This window comes from Hippocampus zosterae, chromosome 1 (assembly GCF_025434085.1).
Source record: "Hippocampus zosterae strain Florida chromosome 1, ASM2543408v3, whole genome shotgun sequence".
Lineage (NCBI taxonomy): Eukaryota > Metazoa > Chordata > Actinopteri > Syngnathiformes > Syngnathidae > Hippocampus > Hippocampus zosterae.
Window position 1 is genome coordinate 26,291,177 of NC_067451.1, and position 27,999 is coordinate 26,319,175.

Sequence of the window (27,999 nt, forward strand, 5' to 3'; positions counted from 1 at the left end):
GATGGCTAAAAATTTCTTGAAATTCAACGAAAAGAAGACAGAGGTGATATTGTTTGGTCCCAGTGGCCCTTGTACATTGCATCCTGTAGACTTGGGCCCCCTGTCTCCTTATCTGAAATCAACAGTCTCAAACTTGGGCCTTAAACTGGACAGTAATTTCAAACTCGATCGGCAAATTGGTGCCGTTGTTAAATCAAGTTTCTTTCACCTTAGACAGCTCGCCAAAATAAAACCTCTCCTCTCACATGAACACTTTGAGACAGTAATTCATGCCTTTGTCACATCCCGGCTGGATTACTGCAATGCCCTGTACTTTGGAGTCAGCCAGTCTTCCATTAAGCGCCTTCAGCTGGTACAGAATGCTGCTGCTCGCCTCTTGACTGGTACTCGTAAGAGGGAGCATATAACTCCTACTCTGGCATCCCTTCACTGTCTGAACCATTTTAGAGTTATTTTCAAGATCCTCCTCTTTGTTTTCAAATCTCTGAATAATCTCGCGCCACCTTACCTCTCTGAGCTCATCCGCCCCTACACACCTGCCCGGGGCCTCAGGTCTGTGGACCAGTCTTTGTTAGAAGTACCAAGAACTAAACTGAGGCTCAGAGGGGATCGAGCCTTTTCTGTTGCTGGTCCCCCTCTCTGGAATGACCTCCCACTGAACATTCAGCAAGCCTCCTCGCTGCCCATCTTTAAAGCCCTCCTCAAAACTCACTTGTATTCTTTGGCATTCGACTCAGCATGACTTAGATTTGTTCTTGATTTTACTGCTTGGTGCTTTCTACCGCCTTTATTACCGATTCGTCTTACTGTTTATTGTGTATGTTAAATCGCTCCATGTACAGCATTTTGTATGCAGCGATGGCTGTTTGAAAGTGCTCTATAAATACTGTTGACTTGACTTGACTTGGTTCCCCAGCACCTGACGCAGACCTTGTTTGGCCGGGCGACGTCTGGCATGTCATTCATTTTATTGTCTCTCATCATTGTATGAGGTAGGCATTAGCGTGAAGGATCTTGCCCAATGATCCACACTGGATGGTGTTATGTGCTCATTTTTGCCCCAAGCGGGATTCGAACCACCGTCTCCCATATATATATATATATATATATATATATATATTCATTCATTCATTCATAGCGTAAATTGGTTCCGGAATCAGTTGGATACTCTATAATTCATTCATTCATTCATGTTCCGAACCGCTTGATCCTCACTAGCGTCGCGGGGGGTGCTGGAGCCTATCCCAGCTGTCTCCGGGCAGTAGGCGGGGGACACCCTGAATCGGTTGCCAGCCAATCACATGGCACACAGAGACGAACAACCCCAAGACAGCTGGGATAGGCTCCAGCACCCCCCGCGACCCTAGTGAGGATCAAGCGGCTCGGAAGATGAATGAATGAATGAATGAATATATATATATATCTTTTTTTTTACATTTACACATGCACACACACACACACACACACACACAGTGTAGCATTCAATTAAACATTTTGGTCCCTTAACGCTTACAACAACAACATGGATTAAAGGCAAAATATGAATATTTTGCCTTTAATCCATGTTGTCGACCTTCACAACAAGACAATACATCTTTGTATATTATTGTCTGTGTTTTATGTTATGTGTTCTGTTGTGTTATTGATTTATGTTAAAATCTGTAAAGCGCTTTAGTGCAGCTGCAGCTGTTGCACAGGGAGTAAAATCTGCAAAACCGGCCAGCTTTCTCCGATGCCCGAGTTGTATCTCATGAAACCGATGTTAGTCTTTTTAGTCTGTTTGAAGCATTTTGCATTGTGTGTTAGAATTAAGCTAGAGAAGAAGGCAAAGTTACTAAATTGTTTGGTCCACAGTATCATATGTTGTCACGTTGTGCCAGAAGCGACAGAATAATCGCTCCGTGCGCAACTAACTGGAGATAAGTGTATCCCCGAAATAGCAGACACAGAAAGGAATTTTGTCACAAAAGATTAGATTTATTTTAACCCAAAAGTCCCCGTCTAAACGGACACCTGAAAACGCTGGTCAAAAAGAGGACCAAGAAATAATAACGAGGCAACAGAAAACACTTGCGAAAAAACGGGAGAAAGTTCTTAAGCAAAATACTATAATCACTCACGAGAGGAATATCAAGGTAGTAGTCATTTAAGGTAGTATCTAAGCGAAAATGAATAGGCGATAGCAATGGCACGGCGTGGAATACTCCGGCAGTGAGTCGACTGCCGGAGCGCCTAAGTATAGCAGGTGCAATCACCAACAAATGGGTGGCAGGTGTGCAGGCGGCAAACAAGAACGCCCGCCCCCTGCTGTCAAATACGGAACATGACATATGTGGAGAAGGAATTAGTAAGCAAAATGTTTAAAAATTTTGAAATATAAAACAAGCATAAAACATTCTTACAAATGATGTCATATTGTTATCTTGGTAACATCTTTGCTCTATTTATTTACTTTTTCATTTAATTGTGGAAATTGTTGCAACGCGAAGAAGGCGACAATTTCTCACGTTCGCTCTCAGAGAGAGTGTGTCATTGTTTTATTAGCACCAACAGCAGCAAAACTCCCCGCGCCAACCGAGACCCGCCGAAAGTCGGTTTCAATAGAAACCAGCAGATAAACATGGCGGTCCTTAAAGGGACTGCAATTATTTCTACCCGTTACCAAATCATGAACTCTCTGACACACATATGCAACATTGCATTCACACGTTTGCAGTTGGTGGTGAATTATATATATAGAAGTCACGACATAATGTTATTTTTTTACCTACAATCCAAAATATTTTGCAATGTACTTTTTATATTTCTACACATGCTGCAAAGGCCAAAAAAGAGGCCATTAGCTCTGTCGTAATCAACAACAGTGGGCTTTTCTAAAAGCATGCCACGATAACAGACACGTACCTAATGGCCGTGGATTTAAGCTGCTGGGGACCAATTCCAACAAGATTCCCAGCAATGGACGGCATACGCCTGACATAGCACAGTTAATTGCTGGCATTTTAAACTAAGCAGCAGCTCGGCCTCGTCTGCGAACTGAGGGTGGAATGTGATAGAAATGGTGGGCCGCTTGCTGTCAGAGGGGCGCTCGGGGGTCCTATCCTATTAAAAGAAAGTTCCACGGTCGAGACCAATCGACCACAAGGGAGAACCTATCACTTCCAACATTACCTAACAGCAGGCCTTGAGGACCCCTCTGGGTTTTCTTCAGTTTCCCCCTCAATGACAAAATGTGAGCCAATGCAGAATTGTATATGGTGACGGTTATCAAACAAACTGCGACAGAAACTGTCTGCACAAAGTAAGTCTGCCGTGTAGTGGTTGGATGTGTTCCACGCAGGCTTTCATCAACGATGAGATCTGGTACGACTTTTTAGATTAAATGGCTATTACAATTGATTTTGTTCACTTGCGTTGTGACGTAATATCAATGGACATTTTCAATAAAATGGGCTCAGGAGACAAATATGTAAGTTTATGGGAATGGTTGCGAGTTTGTCGTATTTTATGATGCAGGAAACCGCCAAAGTAAAAGATTGACTTCCTAGTTTGATCAAATTAAAAAACTTTTGTCTCATCATAAATAATGTAAAGTGCATAGGAGCTGTCTTAAATTATGTTTAAACTACAAAAAAAGCCTAATTGTTAAGTTTCAAAATGGTTCCACAGCACCTTTACTGCTCACTTGATTAAAAGATGGCCCAACACATTGTGACTTGGCTTCCTAAATTCCTAAATGACGTGGCCTATTTCCGTGCTCACAAAGCTCTGTTTACATAGAGTTGTGAGCGAATCTATAAAGGTAATTGATGTGGTGTTTGATTTACGCTTGGATTTTGTAGTACAAGTTGGCCAATTAAACTTTACAACATATAAAAGTCTCTCGAGTATCCAATAAATTATTCTGTGTTGACATGCAAGCTGAAAATGGCAATGTCACAGAAGGATGTGAGGAATGAGTCGTATTTTGCTAAGTGTTATGGGCAACGAGCAGTTATTCTCAAGCCAAGGCCAAATTGAGAGAGAAATGAATTGTTTGCAAGAGACGGTCTTGTTTACAGTCGGCACCATTTACATTTATAACAGTATCATTTGAATTACATCGCTTTAATGCAGAAGTTCCAGAATTATAAAATGACTCCCGTAGTTTTTTCGGCCAGAGCACAGGAAAACTCATCTGAGTCGTGAGTGCAGTCCATAACAAGGTCGCAATTCTGCCCTTTCAATTAATTCCTTGTACCGGTGGATCTAAGTGAATATAACTGGTGACAGAATAATGAGAAGCAATCAGCAGCATATTAAAGCTTCGATAATAAGATAATAACGACTGGTTCAAGCGAATCCAGACAGATGAAGTGCTGTTAGTCGGCTGGTGTTGCGGAAGGTGAGCGAGGCCTGCGCAAGGCTTCTCGAGGGAATCCTGACAGAGACAGAGCATTCTTTGTGCGGCGGCGCCCCCCGCCCCGGTGGCCTGAAACCGGCGGGGAACGTCAGGGGACTTGCTTTCCACTAGGTCAGAAGTGTTCTGTCGACAGCTCATTGATCACAGCTCATCCTGTCATTCGATCGTTTTTCATGAAAGCCCGCACGGACGCACACGTGCGTGTCACACACACGTTGCTTTCACACTTCACCGTGCGATCTCACACTCGTCTATGGTGGGCTCGCTACAATGTGGTCTTCCTCCCGCCGAAGTCGGGGAATGGAAATGTCTGGCAGTAGCTGGAATGCATGGCCGTTCAGAGCTCCAGTAAAACATGGGTCCGAGGGCCTTGTGCGCTATGTTAGCGGGCTCTCAGGACTCATGAAAAGTGAACAAAAGAGCCAGTACCGAGCTGACCGCACAAGACGTTGCCCGGGTTTTCAGTGGCAGTGTCCTCCAGGCTCTCCTGCAGCTGTTAAACTAAGTGGACTTTTATGGCGAAGCAGTAATGCGTGTCTCTGTGAGCCTGAATCACCGCTATGCGCTATAACATTTCTGCTGAGCACAGGGGAGTCTTCATCATTAGCTGCCTCATCAACCCTATGAGTCTAGTCATTCAGTTCACGGGGACTTTTGATGTAATGTACAGCAAGTCAAACATTGCCACTGCTAATAAGCTTGACCCACCGTCCGAAACGAGGACATGGTGAATAAGATCTGCTTGATTTTGGTTTCATTGCTTTTTTTGAACGACACAGTCAAAATGATGCCCATTCACATGGGCCTGGAAAAATTACAGAAAATAATGTGTCTGTCATGCATGCTAGGGCATGGAGTTGAAGGCATTTTCGAAAGAAACATTACAGTGAGACCTCGATTTAACAGACAGAAAATAGTGTATAGTCCATTCAAAACAGATTCTTTGTACAGTAACTTTCAAATTCTGTTGGCCGCAATCAATACAAAGAGATCGGTCACGTTTCTGGCTTGCGCTGGTCTGCTGCGTTACAGTGTTTGTTTGTTTGTTTTTCAGTTTTCAGGTAAAATGGTTTTGTGTTCACAGGCCACTCAGACTTCATGTGGAGTTAAAACCTGGTGCACTGGTGTAATCAGTCAGTAGCATCTCTTGCACAGAAATACACAAAACAAGAAATCACATAAGACTGAGAATTTATCTGCATGTCTCGTTTACACAGAACCCACCGAAGCCGGATATTCCCGCAACTGTGTGTGCTTTCCACAGACATCAGATAAGTCGACATCTAGTGTGACGTACTATTGCTTTCAACACAATAGGGTAGGGGAACTCAATTTCAGATGCCTCTGACCTACCCCGTGAACATGAAAAACTGCCAGGTAAAACCCTGTCATTGCCTGCTGGGGGTGTTTGAACAGAAGAGAGTAAACTTGCAGACTTTTGGCGTAAAAACAGCCAGTGATGTAAAGGTTCAAAGTGCATTCATGAAATTACAGATGACAAGATGCGTCAACGCATCGTCCACAAATTCCTCCATATCAATGATGTGGAGAAGTGAGGAAATAAAGTCAAGGCTGAAAACGATAAGGGTTCCAGGATTCATTCAGGTCAGGTGGCTGAGCTGTGCTGTGCAACTCAAATGGCCCATGACTGACCACACAAGATGATATTGGAAGACTGATCATCAGCTGCATGTGCAACAATATTTGCTTTATGGATGGCTAGAATGAATGAGGACTTTCCATGTTTTAACAGGCGCGAGAGTCCAAAGAGATGGGGAGAGGAGTGTCATTTGGGGGAGAGGCACCACAGCAGTCATCGAGTTGTCACAATTAAATTGTAGTGCTTGGTCCAATTTGCTTACAGTTGTTCGATGGGTTCTAGCAGCGGCGCTGTGTGTTGGAAGTGTTGCAAGTCAGCTTAAACAAACCCTGGCAAGTATTTCTTAACCAGTGCCAGTCGGTCACACAGCTCAACCTTGGCCGCGGGGATTGTTACACCACTTATCTGTCGCAATGTAATGCAGCTGGACCTCTTCATTCTTCCCACTTCAGTCCCGTTGTAATACGATTCTACATTTTCCATCACTTCCAGACTTGAAAAAAAGAGCCGGCGCAGGAACCGAGACAACACGATACATCTGTGCTGACCCTTTTAGTGAGAATAAAAAGTGAAGAGAAAAAGGAAACGCTGGATTTGCTGCAAAGGGCAGACATTCCAGGTTTTTATCCATCCGTAAACCATGCCTTCACTAGGTCTATATACTGTATATACAGCGTCAAAGCTGCGGTTGCACAACCTACCGTGCGACACAGGCACTGCTGACGTGTTCATCCCTCCAATCTGGGGAGGGGTGAGGGTACAAGAGTACTGGGCTTTTGTCCCAGCACATGTCTATTGTGGCTAAACCTTTCCCTCGGGGGCAATTAGGACCTTTTAGTTTGTTGTAAGAGGACCTAAGTAGGAGTGGGTTGAGCCAGGAAAAACATTTTTCCGCTAAACCAAAAACAGAAGCGCATTGAGCTCCTCTGCACCCCTGGACATCTGAGCATCTCTCAATTGAGAAATGTGCAAGCCAACTCTCAACAGACAGGAACTGTGGCAGTTTTGCAGGGGCATGAAGGTGACGGCTGGACCGCGGAAGGGCTCGCGCCGTTGGCTTCCACTTCACCTGAGGCGTCGTGAAACGTCCCAAAAAATCCAGTCCGACAATGTTGTTGGCGAGGACACGCTTAATGAGAAGATCCGTGTTTTGACTCTTTGACTCTCACATGGTTGGCTGGAAAACTACGGAGGGAGAAGTGTGATGCGGACCGACATGCGGAGAGATCGGCCGCGGCGTGCACAAGGCAAACACGCGGGTGTTGTTTGACACAACAGCGCCACGGAGCCAATGAAAAGACATTACTGTGAGTAAGGTTGGCGACTGCAAAAGTCCGCACACGCTCAAGAGAGTGAGATAAGCTGAAGTGTGCCATTAGAAGCGTTAGCAAGACAGAACACTGAGAACGCAGCACAGCAAAAGGAATGAGAGTAGGTAAGACTTTTGTGAGATGACAAGGAGTTTTCCCATGGCGGATCTGAGTGGATCGGCCGCAAAGAAACCCCATGAGTGATGAGGAGGGGTTAAGAGAAGTGAACCCATTTAAGTCACCCCAAATAAGGGCTGTGCAAGCCCATGACGGATGGTGCTGGAGCTCCTGGGGGAGAGAGAGCACCGGCGATGGGAAGGCCGATGGTTCGGGAGCGAGAGGGGCCTCGCCATCCTTACTCCATAAAAACAAATTGGTGTGATAAATGACGCAGACTGCATGTCTACAGAAGTACTAACATAAGCAGAAAGGACACATTTGAAAAAAAGTTCACAGTTATGAGCATATTGCAACATCTTTTAAGGTTGCGGACTACAAGGTCTGGAACATCGAAAGTTCCTGGTTGCAAAATTCTTAAACTGACCCAAATTTATGAGCTAGATTAGCACACAACCAAAAAGGTTATTGTAGAATTCACTCAAATTCATTTTATCGAGTGGGTGCACCAAATAAAATCATCTGCATCCAAATATTTGTTTTAAGTAGATATATGGTCTACTAAAAAAATATGGATCTGGATAGAGATGATTCATTGTGGCTTATCATTCTGAAAAAGTTCATGTAGAGTACCTACAGTACATGTGGGGATTGGCACATAAAACAATTATTTTGTTGGGTGCCACTTTGTCCTCCTTAGCCTAGCTTTGGGCCACTTAAAAGCTTGAAAATTAGCAAAGTGGCCGCCATCTTTATGGTATTTTGAAAAAGACAGGGAATGAGCACTTCAAATGCCTAAAAAAAAATCCTCCATAACAAAGAAATTCCCCCCAAATTATTTCCGTCCTAAAGTACATAACTTGTATTTTGACAGATTGTCATTTTTGGCAAATCTTGTCAAGTTGCAGCGAAAATGATTGTTTCACATAAATCGAACACCCCTGTATGTATACAGTACTATTGTTTCAAAATCAAAAGGCATACTTTGAGAAAAAGGACATATTTTTATTTTATCCCCCCCCCCCCCCCCACCCCCAGAATACAAAATAAATGTCCCATCACATGAGACAATATTTATTTTTGGAAGTCACTTATTTCCATCTTCATGAACCCAATATGACTTTGTTCTCCTAACATCTTTTTCCTTCATATGAACGTTATTCTAACATTTATTCTTGTAAATAGGCTACTTTTTAATTGTTGTAACATTAAAGGGCACAGTCGGTAGTGATGTTTAACTAACATAAAGCTTTTTCATTCTTTGAAAAAAACATCTCCTCCATCAAGGGCCTTTGGAGCCCAAAAGTTAGCGAAGCCTTGGCTTAGCATATCTCATTGAGCACAGTTTAGTCAGCAACAAAGCATTAGCTCTGATCATTTGTTGTTTACGCGTTCGCTGACGCGGCTGTTTTTGTGACATTATTACAAAAGAGGGATCAGCCTCAACAAGGTGTGAAAAGAAGAGCGCACGAAAAGCCACGGCGGCGAGTGAGCAGAAGGAACAGCGAGTGAAGATGTGACAGCTGATGAGGTGGTGACATCCATGCAGTAGAACTGGCTGCTAAAGTTAGCCACTCGTGTGAAGCGCATTAAGACGACACCCTTAACATACAATGATAGCATTTTTGGGAAGAAAGTAGCCTTCATTCTGACCTTTTGTAATGACCTGCTGTATCTCCAAGCATGTTTGGAATGTGTGCATGCACGGGAAGCCTCATCAAAAATACTGCACTGGCATCCTCTGAATTGTTACAAGTGCTGCCGTTTTTCAACACAAGGGGCTGGGCAACGTGTCAGGGCCAGGAGCGTGACGCATGCTGGTGCTTCGATAAGCACACGGCCGGCCAGCCATGCTAGGATGAAGAAGAAAGGGAAGGTTGTTCCTCCGGACCGACATGGCACAAGAGGGCGGTCGGGCCAAGGTAAGAATCCCGTCTGGTCCATGTGCTTGATTATTCCAAATTGCCTTGAGAGGACAACGCTCCATTTAAAACAGTGAGTAAGCCAACCGGCCTCGAGAGAATGTTCATCATGTACTGTATATTGTACATGAAGTGGATGCATTCAATTAATGCTAATTTAATCATAAATGAAGCTTTTCAGCCAAGTTGCCCCTTAATTTTCATACATTTTTTTAACCCATTCACTTACTCTTTTCTATGCATCCAACTTTGCACGAATAGTTTGAGTGAGGCCTTTTCCTGTTACAGCATGACAGCGCTCAATACACGGTCATCTTGGGATGCTTAGAGGAGTTAGCTAGAGAAAAATGGTCAAATTCACATTCATTTTTTTCCTCAAATCCATAGTCATAGTCAGTCTCCTCGTGGTCTTTTTTCTTACAAATTAGCAACCAATTTAACACCGTGGAAAGGCTCTCAAAATGATTAACTTTCTTGGAGACTTCCAAGTATCTGAGAAGTCAGATAACTCCACCTGCTCTCAAATTGCACTCTTTACTCTGACTCGCAACATTATGTCACTTCAAGACTAAAATTGTACGTTTTTTGGTTTGTTTGCAAAAAATGAGCGAAATGTTAGGTAAGACATATTTTATGAAGCCTATTTTGGTTTTAAAAATTTGTAACTGTTTGTGATGCTTAGTTGATGAAGGAAGCACCTCAGCCACAAAAATAAGTTTGCAGGCATTTTCCATTTATTATGTGGTCTGGTCAGCTTGTCATTTTGTTTTTTTAAATTGCCATCACTCATGGCTCTAAGACCTTTGGAAGAGAGTACGGACAGATGATGTAACTTAAAGACCAAAAGTATTAAAACCTTTAATCAACAAGCAAAACAAAAAGGACTCTCAAAATGTGTCACATCTCCTCGGAACATGACATGGACATGCACACAATTGTAGAGTGATCACATGACAAAGTCGACTGCAAATCACGGTTAAAATCATCATCATCATTTAATATGACAAAGGGAACTTGGCTTATATTGTTATATTGCCTTTCCAAATGTGTTGCTCCACCATTTATGCTGCTTAAAGTGTTATCAAACACTGTGACACCTAAAGTAATCATTAGCCAGTTAATGGTTATTTGCATTGTTTGTTAGCATTAAGCTAAACTGACTATCAAGGCAAAGTTATGTTTTAAATCGCAGGTGTCGAAGCCAAGGCCCGGGGGCCAGATATGGCCCGCCACATCATTTTATGTGGTCCGCGAAAGCAAATCAAGCATGTCAAGTTCCATGATGCTTGCTAAAGTCTGAACCATTTTAGAGTTATTTTCAAGATCCTCCTCTTCGTTTTCAAATCTTTGAATAATCTCGCGCCACCTTACCTCTCTGAGCTCATCCGCCCCTAGACACCGATTTGTCTTACTGTTTATTGTGCATGTTAAATTGCTACATGTACAGCACTTTGTATGCAGCGATGGCTGTTTGAAAGTGCTCTATAAATACTGTTGACTTGACTTGACTTGAACCAAAATGTCAAATTGTCATATGCAATCCACAATAACAGTCCGTATTCTTGACTTCTGATTTTAAAACTAGTTATCCAACAATTTGTTTTGTGCAGTGTGTGTAATGTGTGGAGGTGATTAAACATTTTATATGGCTTCCCAAAATTCAGAACGACCCTCCAAGGGAAACCGTAACTACAATGTGGCCCGCAACAAAAATGAATTTGACACCCCTGTTTTAAATAAGCCAGTAATTCTCTTTCTTTTGTGTTTAGTTTGACAGGAAACAAACTGGGAGTGGAATTTAACAGCCTGGCATTAATTTGTCATAGGTTGACCTGAGTGACCAATTGAAGGCATAGCGTTTATTAAAGGGAAGGCCACTGTTGCTGAGAGTTCGGCTCAGGTTTTTTAAAGTGAAAATGTCCCTGGATGTCAAATCACCCAGATCACCCGCGAGTCAGGTCCTCACAGACACAAAAATGTCATGTTTGTACAAGCTCCTTGTTATGTCTGCTTGTCTATTTTGGTTTGTTGCAAACATGTTGCCCAACTCGTCCGACATCATGGGAACCGCTCCGAAAGACCTCTCCACTCAGAAAGAATGCTACGTAATCACATGTTCATTGTTGTTGCAAGCCAAGAATTCGACTTGGTGAAACACAAACATGACCAATGTATGAAGTGTAAAAGCCCCTTGAAGTTTACAGGCGAAGTGTTGTACCATATTTCCAAGCGAATACTTGACTAAGCCTTCACGTTGTCTTAAAAATTAACCCAGAGAAATGCTGGGAGATTCACGAGGTGATGGATGGCTCCTAGTGGGGCCATCAATGTGGGATTGCAGTTTTCTTTTTTGGTCAGAAAACACACATGGGGGTAATTCCAAGCAAGCCCTGAGAGGAGCAGGAGGGGGGAGAGGTGTACATGACGGTGGGATGTGCGTACTTAAATATTACAGTCTAACTGCAAGTGGCGCCCACCTCCAAACCCGGCTTTCGGAGATTCAAATGAAGAAGACAGAATGTGTTGTGTGCAGGAGACTTGTGACCTATGGCCCCCATGAGTTAACATTGGAGCGCTCCCAGTGTGCAGACGCTACTTTGCTAACTGTTCATCATTGTCCAACAAGGTGGAGCGTCACGCACACGCTGACACTTCACAATAACACAGCGGTACCCAAGACAACACATCTGTCCGATGGGATGTCATCATTATTACTCCTTATTTTGGAGATGGCAGCCCAGCCGTCTGGTTAGCGTCAAAGTGTGTCTGATCGACGATTCGAGAACAGGAGAGCTCGGGTGAGGGGGGCTGGCGAGAGGGGCATCTGACCGTGAGACAGGCGGGACACAGATAAGCACTCTCCTGAGGTCTTATGATCCGCGGATCCTAAATCATCGGCGGTGACTCCCCAGAGTTCACAAACACTCCCAACGCTCCAAACCCGAGCTACCTCCTTATCGACGGACATATCACACGAGATCGGTTATCTGGCGCTCCAACAAACATGTCTGCTACCATCAAACACTCACTCCTCCACAGACATGTAACATGAAATGTGGGAGGGGCTGAAGCAAATGGAGGAATCATCCGTCGTATGTAAAGCAATCGTCTGGCTATTTATTCCGAACTTAGCTGTAGAAAAAGGCATCTTCGGGGTTTTCAAAGAATGTTTGTTTTATTTTTGCATGCGTGACACTCACTTTTGTTCCCGACCAGGGAGACGACAGGCTGAACGTCGGACTCCTCGTTGGCCTTTTTCGTCATGCTGAACCAATCCTCTAGATTCTCAAAGCTCTGGTAATTGGTGATGTCATACACAAGGAGAACCCCCTACATGGGAGAGGAACGGAACACAATATAATCTCACACAAGTTTGGAATTGGTGTGAAATAGGGCAGGCAGTGTTGTATAATGACGCGGGCTCACTGTGATGGCGCGACAAGAATCAATGAATTAAATTCGAATCAAATATTTAAAACGTGACATACAATCAAAACGTTTGATTTTTCAATAGATTTGACTCCCTAAATCCTATGTTTCTTTTTTTGTTTGTTTTTAAGCACAGTGTGAATACTGCGATTGTATTGTTACCGTGGGTAACAATAATAAGCGCAGATACTTTCGGAATAAAACCTCTGCCTCATTTTTGTATTTTAATGTTGGCCATTATGATGGGGCCCAGACAGCCAATCACAGTGTTCTTAGAAGTAGCACTTGGTGCAAATAATTTGAGGACCACTGAAATCAAGGTTATGTGACCTCCATATCAGAGCTGAGTCGGGGGCCAGCAAGGTGAATGTTGATGCCTGTATTGTGCAGCATGACTGAAGGGGTGATTGTTCAGTGACACACACTGTCACAATTTGCGTGGTCGGTGTCGACAGCTCACGACGCTTGCGATTACCACTTGTCCTTCCAGACACAACGTGATTGATTACAGCAACCACAGGGCAGAACGATGGGACGGAAAGTTTCAAATGGCGCAGGCATAAACCAGCATGAAAACTTGTCTGAAGCCTACTTTAATTTCACATGTAAAAAGGTACTCCCGCAAATGCACAACTATGTAATATACATGCCAGTGGTGCGGCATTACCTTTTTACACGTGGAATTAAAGTAGGCTTCAGATAAGAGATGCTCCGCAGGTGAAATAAAAAGCATTTCCCTGCTGCCCACTATCCAGTTGGAGCATAGTGCCACAAATACACTTTTAGACTGAGCAACTTGGCAACTATAGCCGTTTACCACTGCCCGCCTTCCACCTTATGAATGAGTCTTATGCTCTGCCTCACCCCAAGAATATGGATTTTGGCCTGTTTCATTGCCGCTTCCTCTTTCCTCCTCAATCCTACCTTGCTCGGGAAGGGGGTTAGGTGGCGATGATCGAAAAAAAAAAAAACAAAATGTGAGGAGGACCACTTTTCCGGAATCTCTCCATCCAGGATCCCTTCTCAATATTTTCTTCATCTTTTTCCCCACCTAGATGGGTTTTCTCTTTAAGTAAGTGAGTTAAAATAGTGTGTACTTCTAAGCTGCAGTATGTACCTCGCAACGTGAACCACATCTGTCATTTTGGGTAAGACATCCGTGAACAAATCTATAGTACTGTTATCGTTCAACCGAATGAAAATCCCTGAAATATTAGTCGACAATCACAACTAGTAGAGGCCGTTGGGGATGTTGCAAATTCCTACATGGCCCCATCACTTTGACACAAATTGTGAGTTTCTACCGGCCTGCTGCATTTACCATCAGTTCATGTGTCAGTCGATGGCTTGAGTTTATTATCATATGGCTCCCGCCAGGAGGTCTGACGAGACTGTAATAATAAGCGCGAGCGGAGTCACAGATGCGGCTCAAAACTAATCCTTCCTGTTCTTCCCATTACTGTCCCACCGCAGTGATGAGCGCTTAATTGCCTTCTTCCCAAAATCAACTGAAGCCATCGTGTTGGGGAAGGACGATGCACCCTTTAAACTGTAAGAAAGATGTGCCGGTTGTTTGTAAGGTTAGCGGTAGAAAAAGTGTTGGCAATAGCTTGTGTGCATGCATGGTAAGGTGACTTACGTGAGCTCCGTACACGTATTTATCGAGCATTTTCCCTCCTAACGTTTGGCCTCCAATGTCCCACACCTGCAGGGTCACGTTCAAATTGCCTACAAGGGTTAAAAGAGAAGTGTACCATGACATAACATACAGTACAGTGGTACCTTGAGATACGAGTTCCGTGACCATGCTCGTAGCGCAAAAATTCCATTGATATGAATGGAAATGCCACGAATGTTTTACCCCCAACTCCCAAAAAACAACCAAAAAAAATGTAATCTATACTTTAATGAGGAAAAAAGAGCACACCACATTATTTTAGTATTGTGTAAAAACATACAAAGAATTAAACTATTTTTGGGACACTGCATTAATTAAATGCTGCTCCTCGGGTGAAATCCCCACTTCAGCAGTCCTTGCCTCTGTAGCAGCCACTCGTATTGCATCAATGCATGTTTTGCCTTGAACCCAAGAGAAATTCATAATTAACCTTTCTCTGAGCTCTGGAAAAAGGGGGGGGGAATGGTGTGGGGGTGTGAATACCAGAAAAAAAACACGAAAAATCCAAAATATGAAAGAATATTGAATTAATATACACAGTATATATAATGTGAATGTACAGGTTGCAAATTGTGAATATACAAGAGTCTACTGTGGTTTTAAATTGTAATATCACCAATAACCACTAGATGGTGGGTGCATCTTAGTTTTACTTACACTGGGTCCTATAACTGCCCTACCGTACACAACAATGTGACAAAGATTTGCAAAATCAGTACTTGACTGAATGGTTTCTTGCCGTCCTTGAATTTTATTTTTTTGCTTGCGAGTGGGCAGTACTATGTGATTATTTTGTTTGCTTCCAACCATTTGATGTTGGGTTAGGATAGTGGATGTTTGATGCATGAATTGAAAAATACATTTTCAAAAAGAAAAATATATTGAGAGTATGTATTTTGCACACCTGCACATATTTTGTCCATATTCAAAATAACATTCTTGTCATACATCTGGTAAGGACATGCGCGGTTCTATGTGCCCCCCGTAGCACTGAAGTAAATTTGTGGTCCCCTCCAACATTTAAGTTGCCCATCCCTGCTTTAAACCCTGGCAGCAAAAACATGCTGTTTGCATTGTGCCATGTGTGTCACCTCTTGCTGTAGCCAAGTCAGGAAGGTGAAGAGAATTATGTGCTGTTAGGGAAAATGGCAATAATTAAAAAGAAAATAGGAGGAAAAGAGAACTCTTGTCCTCATGTCAGTGGAAAGGGAAAGACAGGCTCAATGAGAGTGAAAAAGACAGGCACAAAAACCCCAAACCCAAATAAATATTTTCTTCCTTTGGATAATGAAAGGGGTGGTCAGAAGGCGGCGGATGAGAGGACCAGACAGCGCCGAGTTTATACTGGTGTTGCGCGGTCTGTGTGCTGGGTCCGAGAGGAGCGGTGGATACGGCTGGGCGACTTCACCCCTTATTTTGAAGGCGAGGAAAGGAAACGTTGAGGTTCACAGTCGCTACATCTAGACTATACAGTGGCAATGTAAAGCTACATTGAGGAGGACGATGAATAACTGCTCTCATCCCCGCCCATCCACCGCGCTCGGACACTTGCTTTATTTGTGTTCCAGAAGGTTCACATTGACTCAACGCCACTGGCATTTTTCTGCTTTTGCCCGTGCAGGAAGCCTTGCGATAATGTGGGTGTAGACTGAAAGAGTGCACAACCTATTTGAACAGCGGATGCGCCCTGTCTCAGAATTAACCAATCAATCGGGACTCGGCACACATCTGCAACCATTTCAAGTGCCTCTCATCAACACCAAACTTATTTTAGATGTTCTGGTAGGCTTTTCCTGACACCATTTTGCTTCCGAGCAGAAGGCTGAAGGTTTTGTGATCACACTAACTGGCAGACTATGAAAGCTGCTGCTTCAAAAGTCACCCAAATTGGGAGAAAAGGCCAACGTAGCGCTGGGTCCAAAAGGAAGTGAGCCACTGTTCAGTTATTTACAGTAAATCAAGCCCACTGTTCAGAGGATTTGACATAGCATGTTGGTTCAAGATTTGAATCCTACCCATACTGATGAGTTAAAGCTAAAAACGCAAATTTTGTATACCAACATTTTTGAAGAGCACAAATTTTCCCCTGTAAGGGAACGCCACAGCAATTCGCTTGCATGATATCTTTGGCACAGTCTTTACACCAGATGCCCTGCCTGATGTTACCCACCCATGCACCATGCTGACGGGAATCGGAACTCTGAACCAAAGTTGGCGTTGTTACCCAATGAGTTGACCAGACACCAGAAACGTCTTCTAAACAATTTACTTCAACTTCAGTACAAAACAAAACTACCCAAAATTTTGAGGAGCTTGAACATGCTTCAACCCAATCTGCTGGGTGAAAATGACTAACCCAACCTTGAATGAAAGTAACCCAATCTGCTCAAATTCACAGCGACCATGTGAGTGGGTTAGGAAAATTACAGAGCATTTTATTTTTTTTTATTTTTTTGGGGTGTATTCGGAACTGTTCCAAAACTCCTCCTCGTCTAAGGCCCCTGTCCCTTCCAACTGAGAGGGGTGGAAGAAAAAAAAAGCCCCAAAGTGTGATGTTGTCTCCACCATAAGTTTGGTGGGCTTGACAACTAGCGGATCCTAATACTTTTTCCCAAACGCGTTTGGGAGATTTCAAGAATGTCCATGCTAAATTTTCAACAACCTTCCACTTTCATACCCGTTTCCAAAAACCTGCTCCTAGGGAAATGTTTTGAAATTATAGCCAAAAATGACACCGACTATCCACTTCCACTTGTGTAAACGGTCGATTTCTTACATGTTGTATTGTGTTGTTGCTGTCCGACAAGTACTCTATCCAGCACTCCTGATGTTGGCGCCATCTAATTATCAAACTGCATGATGCTGTGTCAAAAAGCACACATTTCCGAAAATATCCACATGGTTATCTATTTTTCATACAGGCTGTATCGACTGTAATGTCCTCTTTCACGGGATTAGCGTGTAAAAGAGGCTTTTAAAATTCCAGCGTTATTCCCCCACCCTTCACATCTGGTACTGAAAGTATTGTTCTAAAATCCCCTCACAGGGGAGGCTGTTATGTGCCAGTCGGCCTCGACTCACCTCTCTTTGCCTTGGAAAATTTACATTAAATTTGACAGGCTGGGCCTTCATGGTGCAAGGACTTAAAGGCTAACCCTCGACCCTCCCACACACACACACACACGCGCGCCGCGGCAAAAGATGGTTACAGCTCCACCGAGACCCTGGCCACGGCTCCAACGAAAAGGCTTGGTGATGGTCCTAACGAAGTTGAGGACCACCCAGCTCGCCGAGCCGCCCTCCTCTTCCTCAGCTCATCAACACCCAATTCCCCAGAAAATGGGCCCTTTAACAACTCAAGTGTTGAGCCAGTGTTGTTGCTGCTCCATTGATACGGATAAATGTGCACGGCAGTGACTTGAAGGTGCATGGTTTCGCCCTGAAAGGTTCAATCAGAAGCGCACAACAAAGGTTGCCGTGCGATTAAGTCGGAGTTCATATTAAGTCCAGCTGAGCCGGGGATGGTGCTTACGGTCGGCTCTTTTCGTTCGAGCTCCACCGCAACATTTTTGGGGGTTTAGTTCTCCCAAGTCTCATAAGCCGAAACTGACACACAATCAAAACACGATCCTTCGTTCAACTCGCAAATCAGCATAACCTCTACTTTGTGCGCACAACTTTACTTAATGTTGTTTTATTAGTAATGAAAGAATAGAGACACTTTGCAGACTTGTGCTGTTGGGGCCTTGGCAGAGGGTAAAAAGTGACATTTTAGACGCAAAGAAATCTCGATTTCACATGGCGGCGGGTCACGTAAAAAAAAAAAAAGTCTAAATATAGCACAAGTCAATAAAGCTTTTATTTGAAAGATCTAATGAGCCCACAGAGCGCAGTTGTATTCAGCAGGCACGGCATAAACAACTAGAAACGCCGATGTTTTACATGGCACGGGACAAAGATGGGTTGAATATGGGGACCCACGATAGGAACATAAAACTGTTTGTGTATTTACCCTGCACCGTGCCCACAGGATTATGAGCGAGGCTGGCCCGGCCGGGGTGTGAGCTGTCCACCGGCCTTGTGCACTGTTTGCTCTGGAGGGAAGAGCTTTCACAGCGAATAAGTCTGAGAAGTGGCAGACGCGCTACAATGAGGCGCCACCAGAAAAGACACATTCAGCTCGGATCGTTGATGGGAAGAATTAACCCGAACCTCTGGCGAGAAGCGCCGGGACACGAAAATAAGGAGCGCTCCCAAAAATAATGGGAAATACAAATAGCAAATACAGTGCAACCTCTAAGGTCCAATGCAATCTGTTCCAGGGTGCTGGCCTTCCTCTTGATTTGCTAGATTTCTTTTTTGTTTGTTTGCTTGTTTGTTTGTTATTTAAGGCGACGTTGTGCAATTTATCCACGAATTAAAACGTTTTCCAGGTGTCTGAATAGCACATCTGTGACATGCTTAGGTCAAATGACCTCAAGGATCGAGAAATACGGCACACTTCAGTCTTGAGCTCTGTCTTGACAAATTCAGCCAGAGCTCAAAGTACAGTCGGCTGACCCAAGGCAGCGATGTCCCCCGTTTTAATTTGAATTTGAAATACAAGTCTTCTGACAGTCAAAGCATCAAACGTATTTTCCCTCACGGACGTGGTACGCCATCACAGAGCCACCGAAATATATGTACACCTGGCGGTGCCAAAGACAAAGGCAAAGGGTCCATCCATCCATCCATCCATCATATACCGCTTATCCGGGGCCGGGTCGCGGGGGCAACAGCTTTAGCAGGGAAGCCCAGACTTCCCTCTCCCTAGCTACTTCTTCCAGCTCTCCCCGGGGGATCCCGAGTCGTTCCCAGGCAAGCTGGGTGACATAGTCTCTCCAGCGTGTCCTGGGTCTTCCTCGGGGTCTCCTCCCGGTGGAACATGACCGGAACACCTCACCGGGGAGGCGCTCAGGAGGCATCCGAATCAGATGCCCAAGCCACCTCATCTGGCTCAAGACACCTCAAGAGCTGTCGGCTGCGACCCTGGGCAAAGGGTCATTTGTGTCAAATTGCCACATAATCAAATGTATATACAAAGAGGCTAACGGGGACATTAAGTTTGATAGGACAAAAGGTCGCTTGAACATTCTGTTTCTGTTTTTCTCTTTTTGTGTTTTTTGTTTTCTTTAACACGCCATGCTGAGGCTGCTCCTTCTCTGAGAATAAGATTGGCATTGTCTGACATCACGCTCACAACAGTTCCAACTTGAGGTTTGGCATGATTTCAAAACATACTTTTCACAAAAATGTTGGTCCAATTATGAAGGTCGTGACCTTGGAAGCTTCCAATATGAATGGCAGAGGAACTCCGCATCATTATTGACATTTTTAATGTTGCATACAATTGTTTTTTTTGTATTAATGACAACAATGACGAGCAAACAATTGATTGTGCATTTCACATATCGGTACTAATTCTTTGGCTGCAACTTGGAAGTTTTCTAGTACCGGCGATAGCTTAAAATTGATCGCAGTGATAAGTAACATGTGTGCCTGCTTGGTCCCTAAACGAGGGAGCGAGAACTCCCAGATGGTGGTTGTTGGATGTCTCACCTGGAAGGCTTATTCTCTTCAGAAAGAAATCCAGGCCGATGGTTTGTTTGTACTGCTTCCCAAAGGCCTCCTGAGCAAACCTGGTGGCGAGTGAAGTCTGGAACACAGCGGCAAAAAAGGAGAGACACCGCAGTCAGCAGGCAGCAGCAAAACGTCACTGGAAGACGTGACCTTTCTTTTTTTTTTTGTTTGGAGAAACTCGCTGCCTGTGCACAACATACGCATTAAAATGAATTTTTAGGTTTGAAACCGTGTACGCGCCGCTGCCAGTATACTTCTATGCATCAACTGCATTGGAACGCAAATCCTCCAAAGCAACGAAATATGCTCAATCATAACAGAAAATTTGGAAGCAGGGTCATGCACGGTGATGCTCTGCAAGGCCGTTAAACAACTCCTTTGATGGTGATTTATTTTTCATTGGTCTTCTCCATTTTTTCGATGGTTCTTAAACTTTGCGGGTGACGGTGGATTTATTATGGACGCTTTTCTTTGTCTTCATATCATGTCCAGTAAAGATGAACCCCACCTAACGGAGACGCCTACTTAAGATGACATCACAACATTTCCGAGCTTTATAAATGAACAGTCTGTGTGGTTAAGATTACATTTACTATCACACTGGATGCAGTCGGTTTAAGTAAGATATCCTTTATTCGTCCCACACTGGGAAATTTACAATATACAGGTGAAGTGGTTGGTTTACATTTTAAATCTTTGCTTTCATATCACTCATTCTGCAAATAAAATCGATTAGTATGATTAACTAAATCTGCCCAAGATGGACAAAGAGAATACTGATGTGGATTATTTAATAACCGCAATGTGCCACAGTGTTTTTGTTTTGAAGATACCGTAATTTCCTGAAAGAATTATGACTTCATTCGTATATTGGTTTATGACTGGTCATTTTAAAATCAATTTCTAACCCATGCAATCAAGATTTGCTTTCCGCAGAATCAACACTTTTTTCTCTGCAGATTCTTGCGGAGACTACTCCGTCTGAATTATTCACCTAAACGTGGGGAAAAGTTAACGGGTGAGAAAATAAGGTTTTGAATTTAAAGGGGTTCTTCCATGAATAATGTTCAACTACGTTTTTGTGTCATCCTGCTCGCAACCAATTTTGGGTCCTGACCCTAAAATTGGGAAACCATGTTTTCATTCCCATGTGATTCCCCTTATAAACCACTAGTCTAATGTAATTCATCATATCAAGTCATTTTCCTCAGTGTATCTGCCATGGGCCCACAAGCCATAAGACGGTGCAACAAAGTGTGACGTTCACTTTATTTTTAAATCCTTTTCACAGACTTGTTAAAAAGCCAACAACTGAGGGGGACGCTATGCGGATGAAACTGTCAAATGAGAATGACAAAAACAGGTGTGGCTACACACACACAGTGTGTGTCATGTCTCCGGACTGCAACCAAATAATTGCCACAAATTAGGAAAGCTCCATCACTGTCACTGTTGGCAGAGGAGGAAAATTGCATGTCTGCGGGACGACGGCTCGTCTGTGACGAGGCCAACTTGGTTTCATTTTGATGCATGTGTGGCGGGACGAAAACAGGAAGCATTGGATGTCTATTAACTTGCCTGAGTGTCAACGCAACACCTGAGTACTCACCAGGCGCAAGTACATTTTCAAGGAAGTGAACTGCACCGCCGGGGGAGTTTCTCATGTTCTGGAGACTTTATTTCACTACACGGCCGTCAAAATGTTCGCAGTAGCGCTCAGTAGGATGCAACGCAATTATACAACCACAATCACAACACAATGTTCATCAATAAGTCTAACAGTGTCAATAAAAACTGAACTATAATTGAAAACTATTGAACAAGATGACACATGCAGCTTTTAAAAGGTGAACATGTGGAAGTTTCATTAGCCTAATTCTTCCAGCCAATTATTGTCTATCCCACTTAAGAGCTTGAGTTTATCCAAACTGGTGGTGAGGGGGGTGGGGGGTTCCACTTTGGACTGGACGTAAGCTAATCGTAGGCCAGATAAAGTATAGACCAGTGGTCGTCAACATGATAAACTCAAAAGGCCGATGCCCATTTCATGGGCGTCCACCACAAAAAAAAAAAAAAAAATTAAAAGCTGGGGCCCATAAAAATCTTTTGATGTCGAAAAAGCTCTATATATGTATACAGTATATATATATATATATATATATCTATAGATAGATGGATAGATGGATGGATGGATGGATGGAAGGGCGGGCGGGCGGACGGACGGACCGACGGACGGACGGACGGACGGACGGACGGACGGACAGACAGACAGACAGACAGACAGACAGACAGACAGACAGACAGACAGACGGACAGAAACACAGTATTTTTTTCTGAGATGAACCTTACTCCTAGTCATTGTCCATTTTGTCACTTAAATTGGCCACCAATGCTGCAGCGAACTAAAATATATATATATATATTATATATACGGTATATATTCTCCTGTGTTCTGGGATCATTTTATTGTGTGTGGCGCATGCAGCCAGCTGTCAACTTTAAAGTTACAAAAACTCTATAACACATAAGAATGTTAAATATACCATATGTTTGCAAATTAAACGACAATTACAATATCTTTATGACCTTGTTAATGTGATTTTTTGCTTCTCAATGTCAGCGTACTTCGGTGGTACATCCGGACAGTAGACGTCACTCGTGCCTGACTGCTATGGATTATTTTAGGTCGATTCCAATTCCAATATTTGGCAGAATATAAACCAGATAAGAAAAAACCTGCCAATGAAAGTAAATACCTATCCATTGAATAAAATACCTTCTTTTTCGATTCCTTAATGGTTAACACATTAAAGATGTCCCAATTACAGGCAGAATATTTTTACATTTACATTTTTACCGTTTACAACAATACTTTTTTTGTCCAGTAGTATTGGTTTCACTACAACACAGAGAAAAATCTGCAAAAAACTGTCTGATTATTTTTTGGGCGTGGGAATATGTTTTTGTTTGTCTTCTGCTATAACATATCGATGTGATTACAAAAGGAGGAGGAGGCGTTATGGCAAAAATCTGCAAAAAATTGAAGAACTGATATCATACGATCAAATTGGTCGGGCGTGGAGACAAAGAACCATTTCAATTCACTCCTCTGGGACAATTTAGACTAGAGTCTTCAATGAACCAACATTCATGTTTTTGTAATGCAGGAAGAATCCAGAGTACCTGCAGAAAAACTCAGCGCAGGAAATCCGGACCGCGAATTTGAACCCGGGCCCTCAGGACTATAAGGCGAATGTGCTCACCACTCAAGCACTATGCCGCCAACCTAATTCCTCTGGACGTTTATTAACCTCCACATTGCTTCATTCTCAGCTTTTCGCGGCCTCAAGAGTGACTGAATAATGACAGCAACAAGGAGACTATAGCTCATTTAGGTGGCCCAAACAATCAGCCGCTACACCGGAATAACGAGCTTGGACAGCAGAAATGAATCCCTCATGCTCGTGCTGGCCTACTCGGACATTTGTCTTGGCGTCCCAGTAGCTTGGCTTTCCTCCTTTAAAGTGAGTGCCTTTGTAGTTTTTTGTTTTTTTTCCCCCCCTTACCGTACAATTGGAAGAGTGAATTTGAACGCTGGCGTAATCCTGACACTGCGGCACAGGGTCACCAGTGATCCCAATGCCGGGAAATGGCACGGAGGGGGGAGGTACCAATGAAACAAGAAACTTGGAGCGCAGAGAAAAACAACACAGCAAAGACAATCATACGATGCAACGCCTTCTGCTCAGCTGTAAAGATGCCAAAGTGTGACTATTTTGTACAGTAGATAACTCCAAGGTTGAATAGAATAACAGTGGACGGGCATTCGGTGCGCCATCTTGTCAAACAGCAAACAAAATCGGCCTCAAATGCATGACGCCAGTCAAGATATATTCAAGCCCTTTGTTCCGAAAAGTCAAAACTGGCTCGGGGGCTCCAGCAGAGAGTCCTGGAAAGCCAAAGGGAACATGAATGATGGTTGCAGTGAGCACTGCACCATTTAGAAAAAAATTTATCTGATATCCCAATATTGTGATTGCCATCAATTGTTCAAGGTCCTTCTCCCGTGAATTCTCTAGCACAAGCAATGAATAAATCTATATTACAATAAACTATTAGATTTATGCCACATGAATGTTTTGGTTCGAGAGGTTAGGCTTTCAAGAAAAAAGACAAATGCACCCATGAAGGAATGAAACAGTGCACTTCAATGAGAGTTATTAAATTACTCACTACTGCACAGGCATTTTGAAATGATGAAATGATTAAGGGAAGGAAATCCAAACTGGATTTTTATCCGATAGATTGATTAATCGACAAAATACACAATCGAGTAATAAAACGATGGTAAATTTGTGGCCCTAAACACATCGGCAAAGCTAATCCTTTCAAATTTGGCCAAGTAAGGCGATGCATCATAACGGCTCATGGAATGTATGAAGCAGATTTTTGCCCGAAATCATGGTCCATATTTGATGAGCTTTGGGACACGGGCCTCCAGAGGTTCCACGATAAATGTGTGAAGTCCTCATGTTTAACGCTGCATCCTAAGCTGGCTTCTTTTGAAAGGGAACAGCAAATATTGAAGAAAACCTGAGCACTCAGGTGGAAAAATAGACTTGTGTGTAAGTGAAGCCCGGCGTATTAGGTCTTTGGCTACATGTGAGAGTCCAGAAATTTTCAAAAACATCCCACTCAGATGGACAAGCCTTCCCACGTCTCGCTATTTTTCTGAATGGACGATCTGACCGCAAGCCAAAATACCAGCGGAGAATGTCATCCAAAATAAACCGATCCGATTGCAATTTGCCAGGCAAATTGACATTAATAAGAGGAGCGGGAGCTGTGGGGCGGCATTCAAGATGTCAGTCAGCAGTCCTGAATCCAAATGAGGAGTGCACGGGATGGTGTTTTCTGAGCCCAACACACAAGCAGGTAAGTCAGTGATGAGCTGACACCTGGCAGTGGTGGGGTAGGGGGTCGGGGTGGGGGGGTTTAATGTAGCGTATCTGCTGGGAACTGACTCCTGTGTGTTCTCAACAGCACCGCCTTCCTGCACCCTCCCGAAAAGAAAAACAAGAAAAATGGAGGCTTTTTAGAATGAGGACATTCATTTTCTTCCACAACTGGGGCTATTCAGTTTCATGTTCTTTTGTTGATGTTGAAACCTCAAAATTCAATCACCTCTACGGTCAATCATTTTGGAATAGACAACATTATTCAGGGAGAATACAACTTTATGAGTTTTTTAAAAGAAATCGGTCCGTGTGACTTCATGTGAGACTGTGGTAAATATCCAGGCTTCAGCTCTTTCCGTAGTAAAAGCACCATATCTCAGTGTGTTGCTAACACTACTTGTGAGTTCAGTTGTATTTAACTTTTTTGCATTTATTCTTTAAGAACTGCTTGTTTAAAACATGTACTGTATATATCTGCAGGTACAATTTTGAGAGCCACTGATGTAGTTTATCAAAAGGAAAGGATCGACTCCACATGTGTGTTTGGATTTTTTTGACGGAACGGCACCACTCGTGGTAAATGTACCAGCCAATAGTTTCAGAACCACAAATGGAATTTGTCGCGATGTGCCACACTCGAAGTGGTGGATGCTGTCCTGGCTGCTCAAAAGAAGTAGCACAGCTCAGCTGACAATAATAATCAAAGTATGAAAATGAATACATTAAAATGGACTGATATGTATTTGAGCTTCATAGCGCACATTTCAAACGAAATGTAAGATGAAGTAAATACCTCGCATATGTAAAAAGTTTCGAACAACATTGATTTACATTTAATATGCTTCCTTTAAGACTAAGTCCAAACTTTTGCTTCAGACTTAAGTTTGAAGAAGCGACTACGGTACTTAATTCTTCAAATGAGAAAGGAATTCTAAGTTCCTTGCTTTATAAATGCTACCACTAAAAACTTTTCTGTGCAGAATTGGTGAGTTGAACCTTCCTTAACCAAGAGGACACACGGTCAAACTCTTTACGAAACCCATATTGGATAATAAATTACACAATTACATAACACGGTAGAGTTACGGGCAGCTCGTGCTTGCGGTCCTCCATAATGGTAGACTTGTGCATGAAGTTGCTAATGGTGATGTTAGTTTCCCAACATGTGGTGAGCTTAATCTTCTGCAAAAACCCAGTAATTTATCGTCGAGGAAAAAGACCTCATACGGTGTAACTTGAGAGCCGATGACACGCTAATGCAATGAAATGCAATGTTGCTGTGCGAGCCTAAAGTTGCCCTTTTATTGTGGCGCAATGAAAACTACACTTCTGGTTAAATGGGGTGGAATTGAAGTTTTATTATTGTCCAGGATTTCTAGTGATCCCATTGACAGTACAGTGAAAAAGTCTGAGATCAGCACCAGCCTTGTTTTTATGACAAGCCGTTTTCACAGCACTCAAATGAACACTTGAGAAATTGTGTTTCAATCAACCGACTGGTGACGATCTGGATAAGGTATGCATTTATTTCATTTTATTTTATTTTACTTTTATACCTTGTGAGTCATTATGGTAGCATTGGAACCATCCAACTCCACATAATCAAATTGCGACCCCCCCGTCTGTTCTTCATACACCGCAAAGGAAGTAGCAGCCTGCTAACTAATGAATACATGCCACAAAAAAACCCTATGAATCTATGAATAGTTTTCAGTCACTTTACTAGAAGTACTCGTAGCAGTTTTGCTTTATTGGTAACATGTAGTTGTTGTTTTAGAATGTCAAAGTTGTCCTACCAATGAGATCAATGAGTGAACTAGTACATGTACCTTCAGCTGGATATATGGACATTGAATACCATTTGAGCATGTATTGGCAACACAACAGTTTAAATTGTTGTCTCGGAAAAGCTTACCATAAAGACTGTTGACCAACTATTTGATATTGCGCTGAATTGACACGAACCTTAAAGTCAGGTCACTTCATGAAGCCCAGAGTTCAAAGCAAACACGGTGCATTTTGCTATTATGCTCCACGCAAACGGAATAAACTGTGAACAGAACTGATATTGGCCCCATGTGTGCATGCTTTTGAATCCAGGTTTAAAATGTGTTTGTTTTTTCTTACCGATGATTAAGGTATTTGAGCATTTGTATTTAATTTTCCAAAAAACATGCTCTTTCTTGCAGTGTACTTTTTTATGTTATTAACTACGTTTTATTTATCTACTTTTTTTTTTGATGTCTTCAATTCTAATGTTTAACTGTCTTAAATTATTTTGCCGGAAATGTTGAATTTTCCCCTGAAATGTAGCCTTTCGGTGTTTTGGAACTATATACAGTACCCCATGAAGCACATTGAGTTACCTCGTGTATGAAAGTCCTTGCCTTAAAGCGACTAAATGCTCAAACAGCTGGCCGTGGTAGTACTAGAGTAGTAACCGTTATTGGTGCTTGATGAGGAAATTTGAAACTGTAAAATCAAATACGTGTACACAGATACTGTAGATCCATTAGTTTACTGAATGGCACTGGTAAAACCAACAACAAAAAGTATTGAGATACGTTCAGGTGTCCTCTGAAAATAACAGGTTCCTCGTTAAAAGGAAGTCTCGCCACCTTACCTCTCTGAGCTCATCCGCCCCTACACACCTGCCCGGTGCCTCAGGTCTGTGGACCAGTCTTTGTTAGAGGTATACCAAGAGCTAAACTGAGGCTCGGAGGGGATCGAGCCTTTTCTGTTGCGGGTCCCCATCTCTGGAATGACCTCCCACTGAACATTCGGCAAGCCTCCTCGCTGCCCATTAAAGCCCTCCTCAAAACTCACTTGTATTCTGTTCGACTCAGCATGGTTTGTCCTTGATTTTACTGCTTGGTGCTTTCCACCGCCTTTATTACCGATTCGTCTTACTGTTTATTGTGTATGTTAAATCGCTCCATGTACAGCACTTTGTATGCAGCGATG

The 27,999-nt window shown here is 43.0% G+C and overlaps 2 protein-coding genes across 5 annotated transcripts in view; one reads left to right on the plus strand and one right to left on the minus strand.

The window, feature by feature from the left end:
- The window catches only part of LOC127606639 (ras-related protein Rab-28), a 294,192-nt gene that overhangs the window by 265,471 nt on the left and 722 nt on the right, over positions 1 to 27,999 (minus strand). For 3 of the 4 annotated variants that reach the window (XM_052074940.1, XM_052074942.1, XM_052074943.1), the window contains exons 2-4: positions 20,057 to 20,153; positions 14,420 to 14,508; positions 12,552 to 12,681 (exon numbers count right to left, since the gene is read on the minus strand). In XM_052074940.1, coding sequence (XP_051930900.1) covers positions 12,552 to 12,681; positions 14,420 to 14,508; positions 20,057 to 20,153 — 316 coding nt within the window. The remainder of the gene's footprint in view (positions 1 to 12,551; positions 12,682 to 14,419; positions 14,509 to 20,056; positions 20,154 to 27,999) is intronic. The other variant, XM_052074941.1, reaches the window with a different exon arrangement.
- The window catches only part of LOC127607550 (uncharacterized), a 229,996-nt gene continuing 212,752 nt past the window's right edge, over positions 10,756 to 27,999 (plus strand). The window contains exon 1 of the mRNA XM_052075979.1: positions 10,756 to 10,872. The gene's annotated coding sequence lies outside the window, so the exon portion shown is untranslated. The remainder of the gene's footprint in view (positions 10,873 to 27,999) is intronic.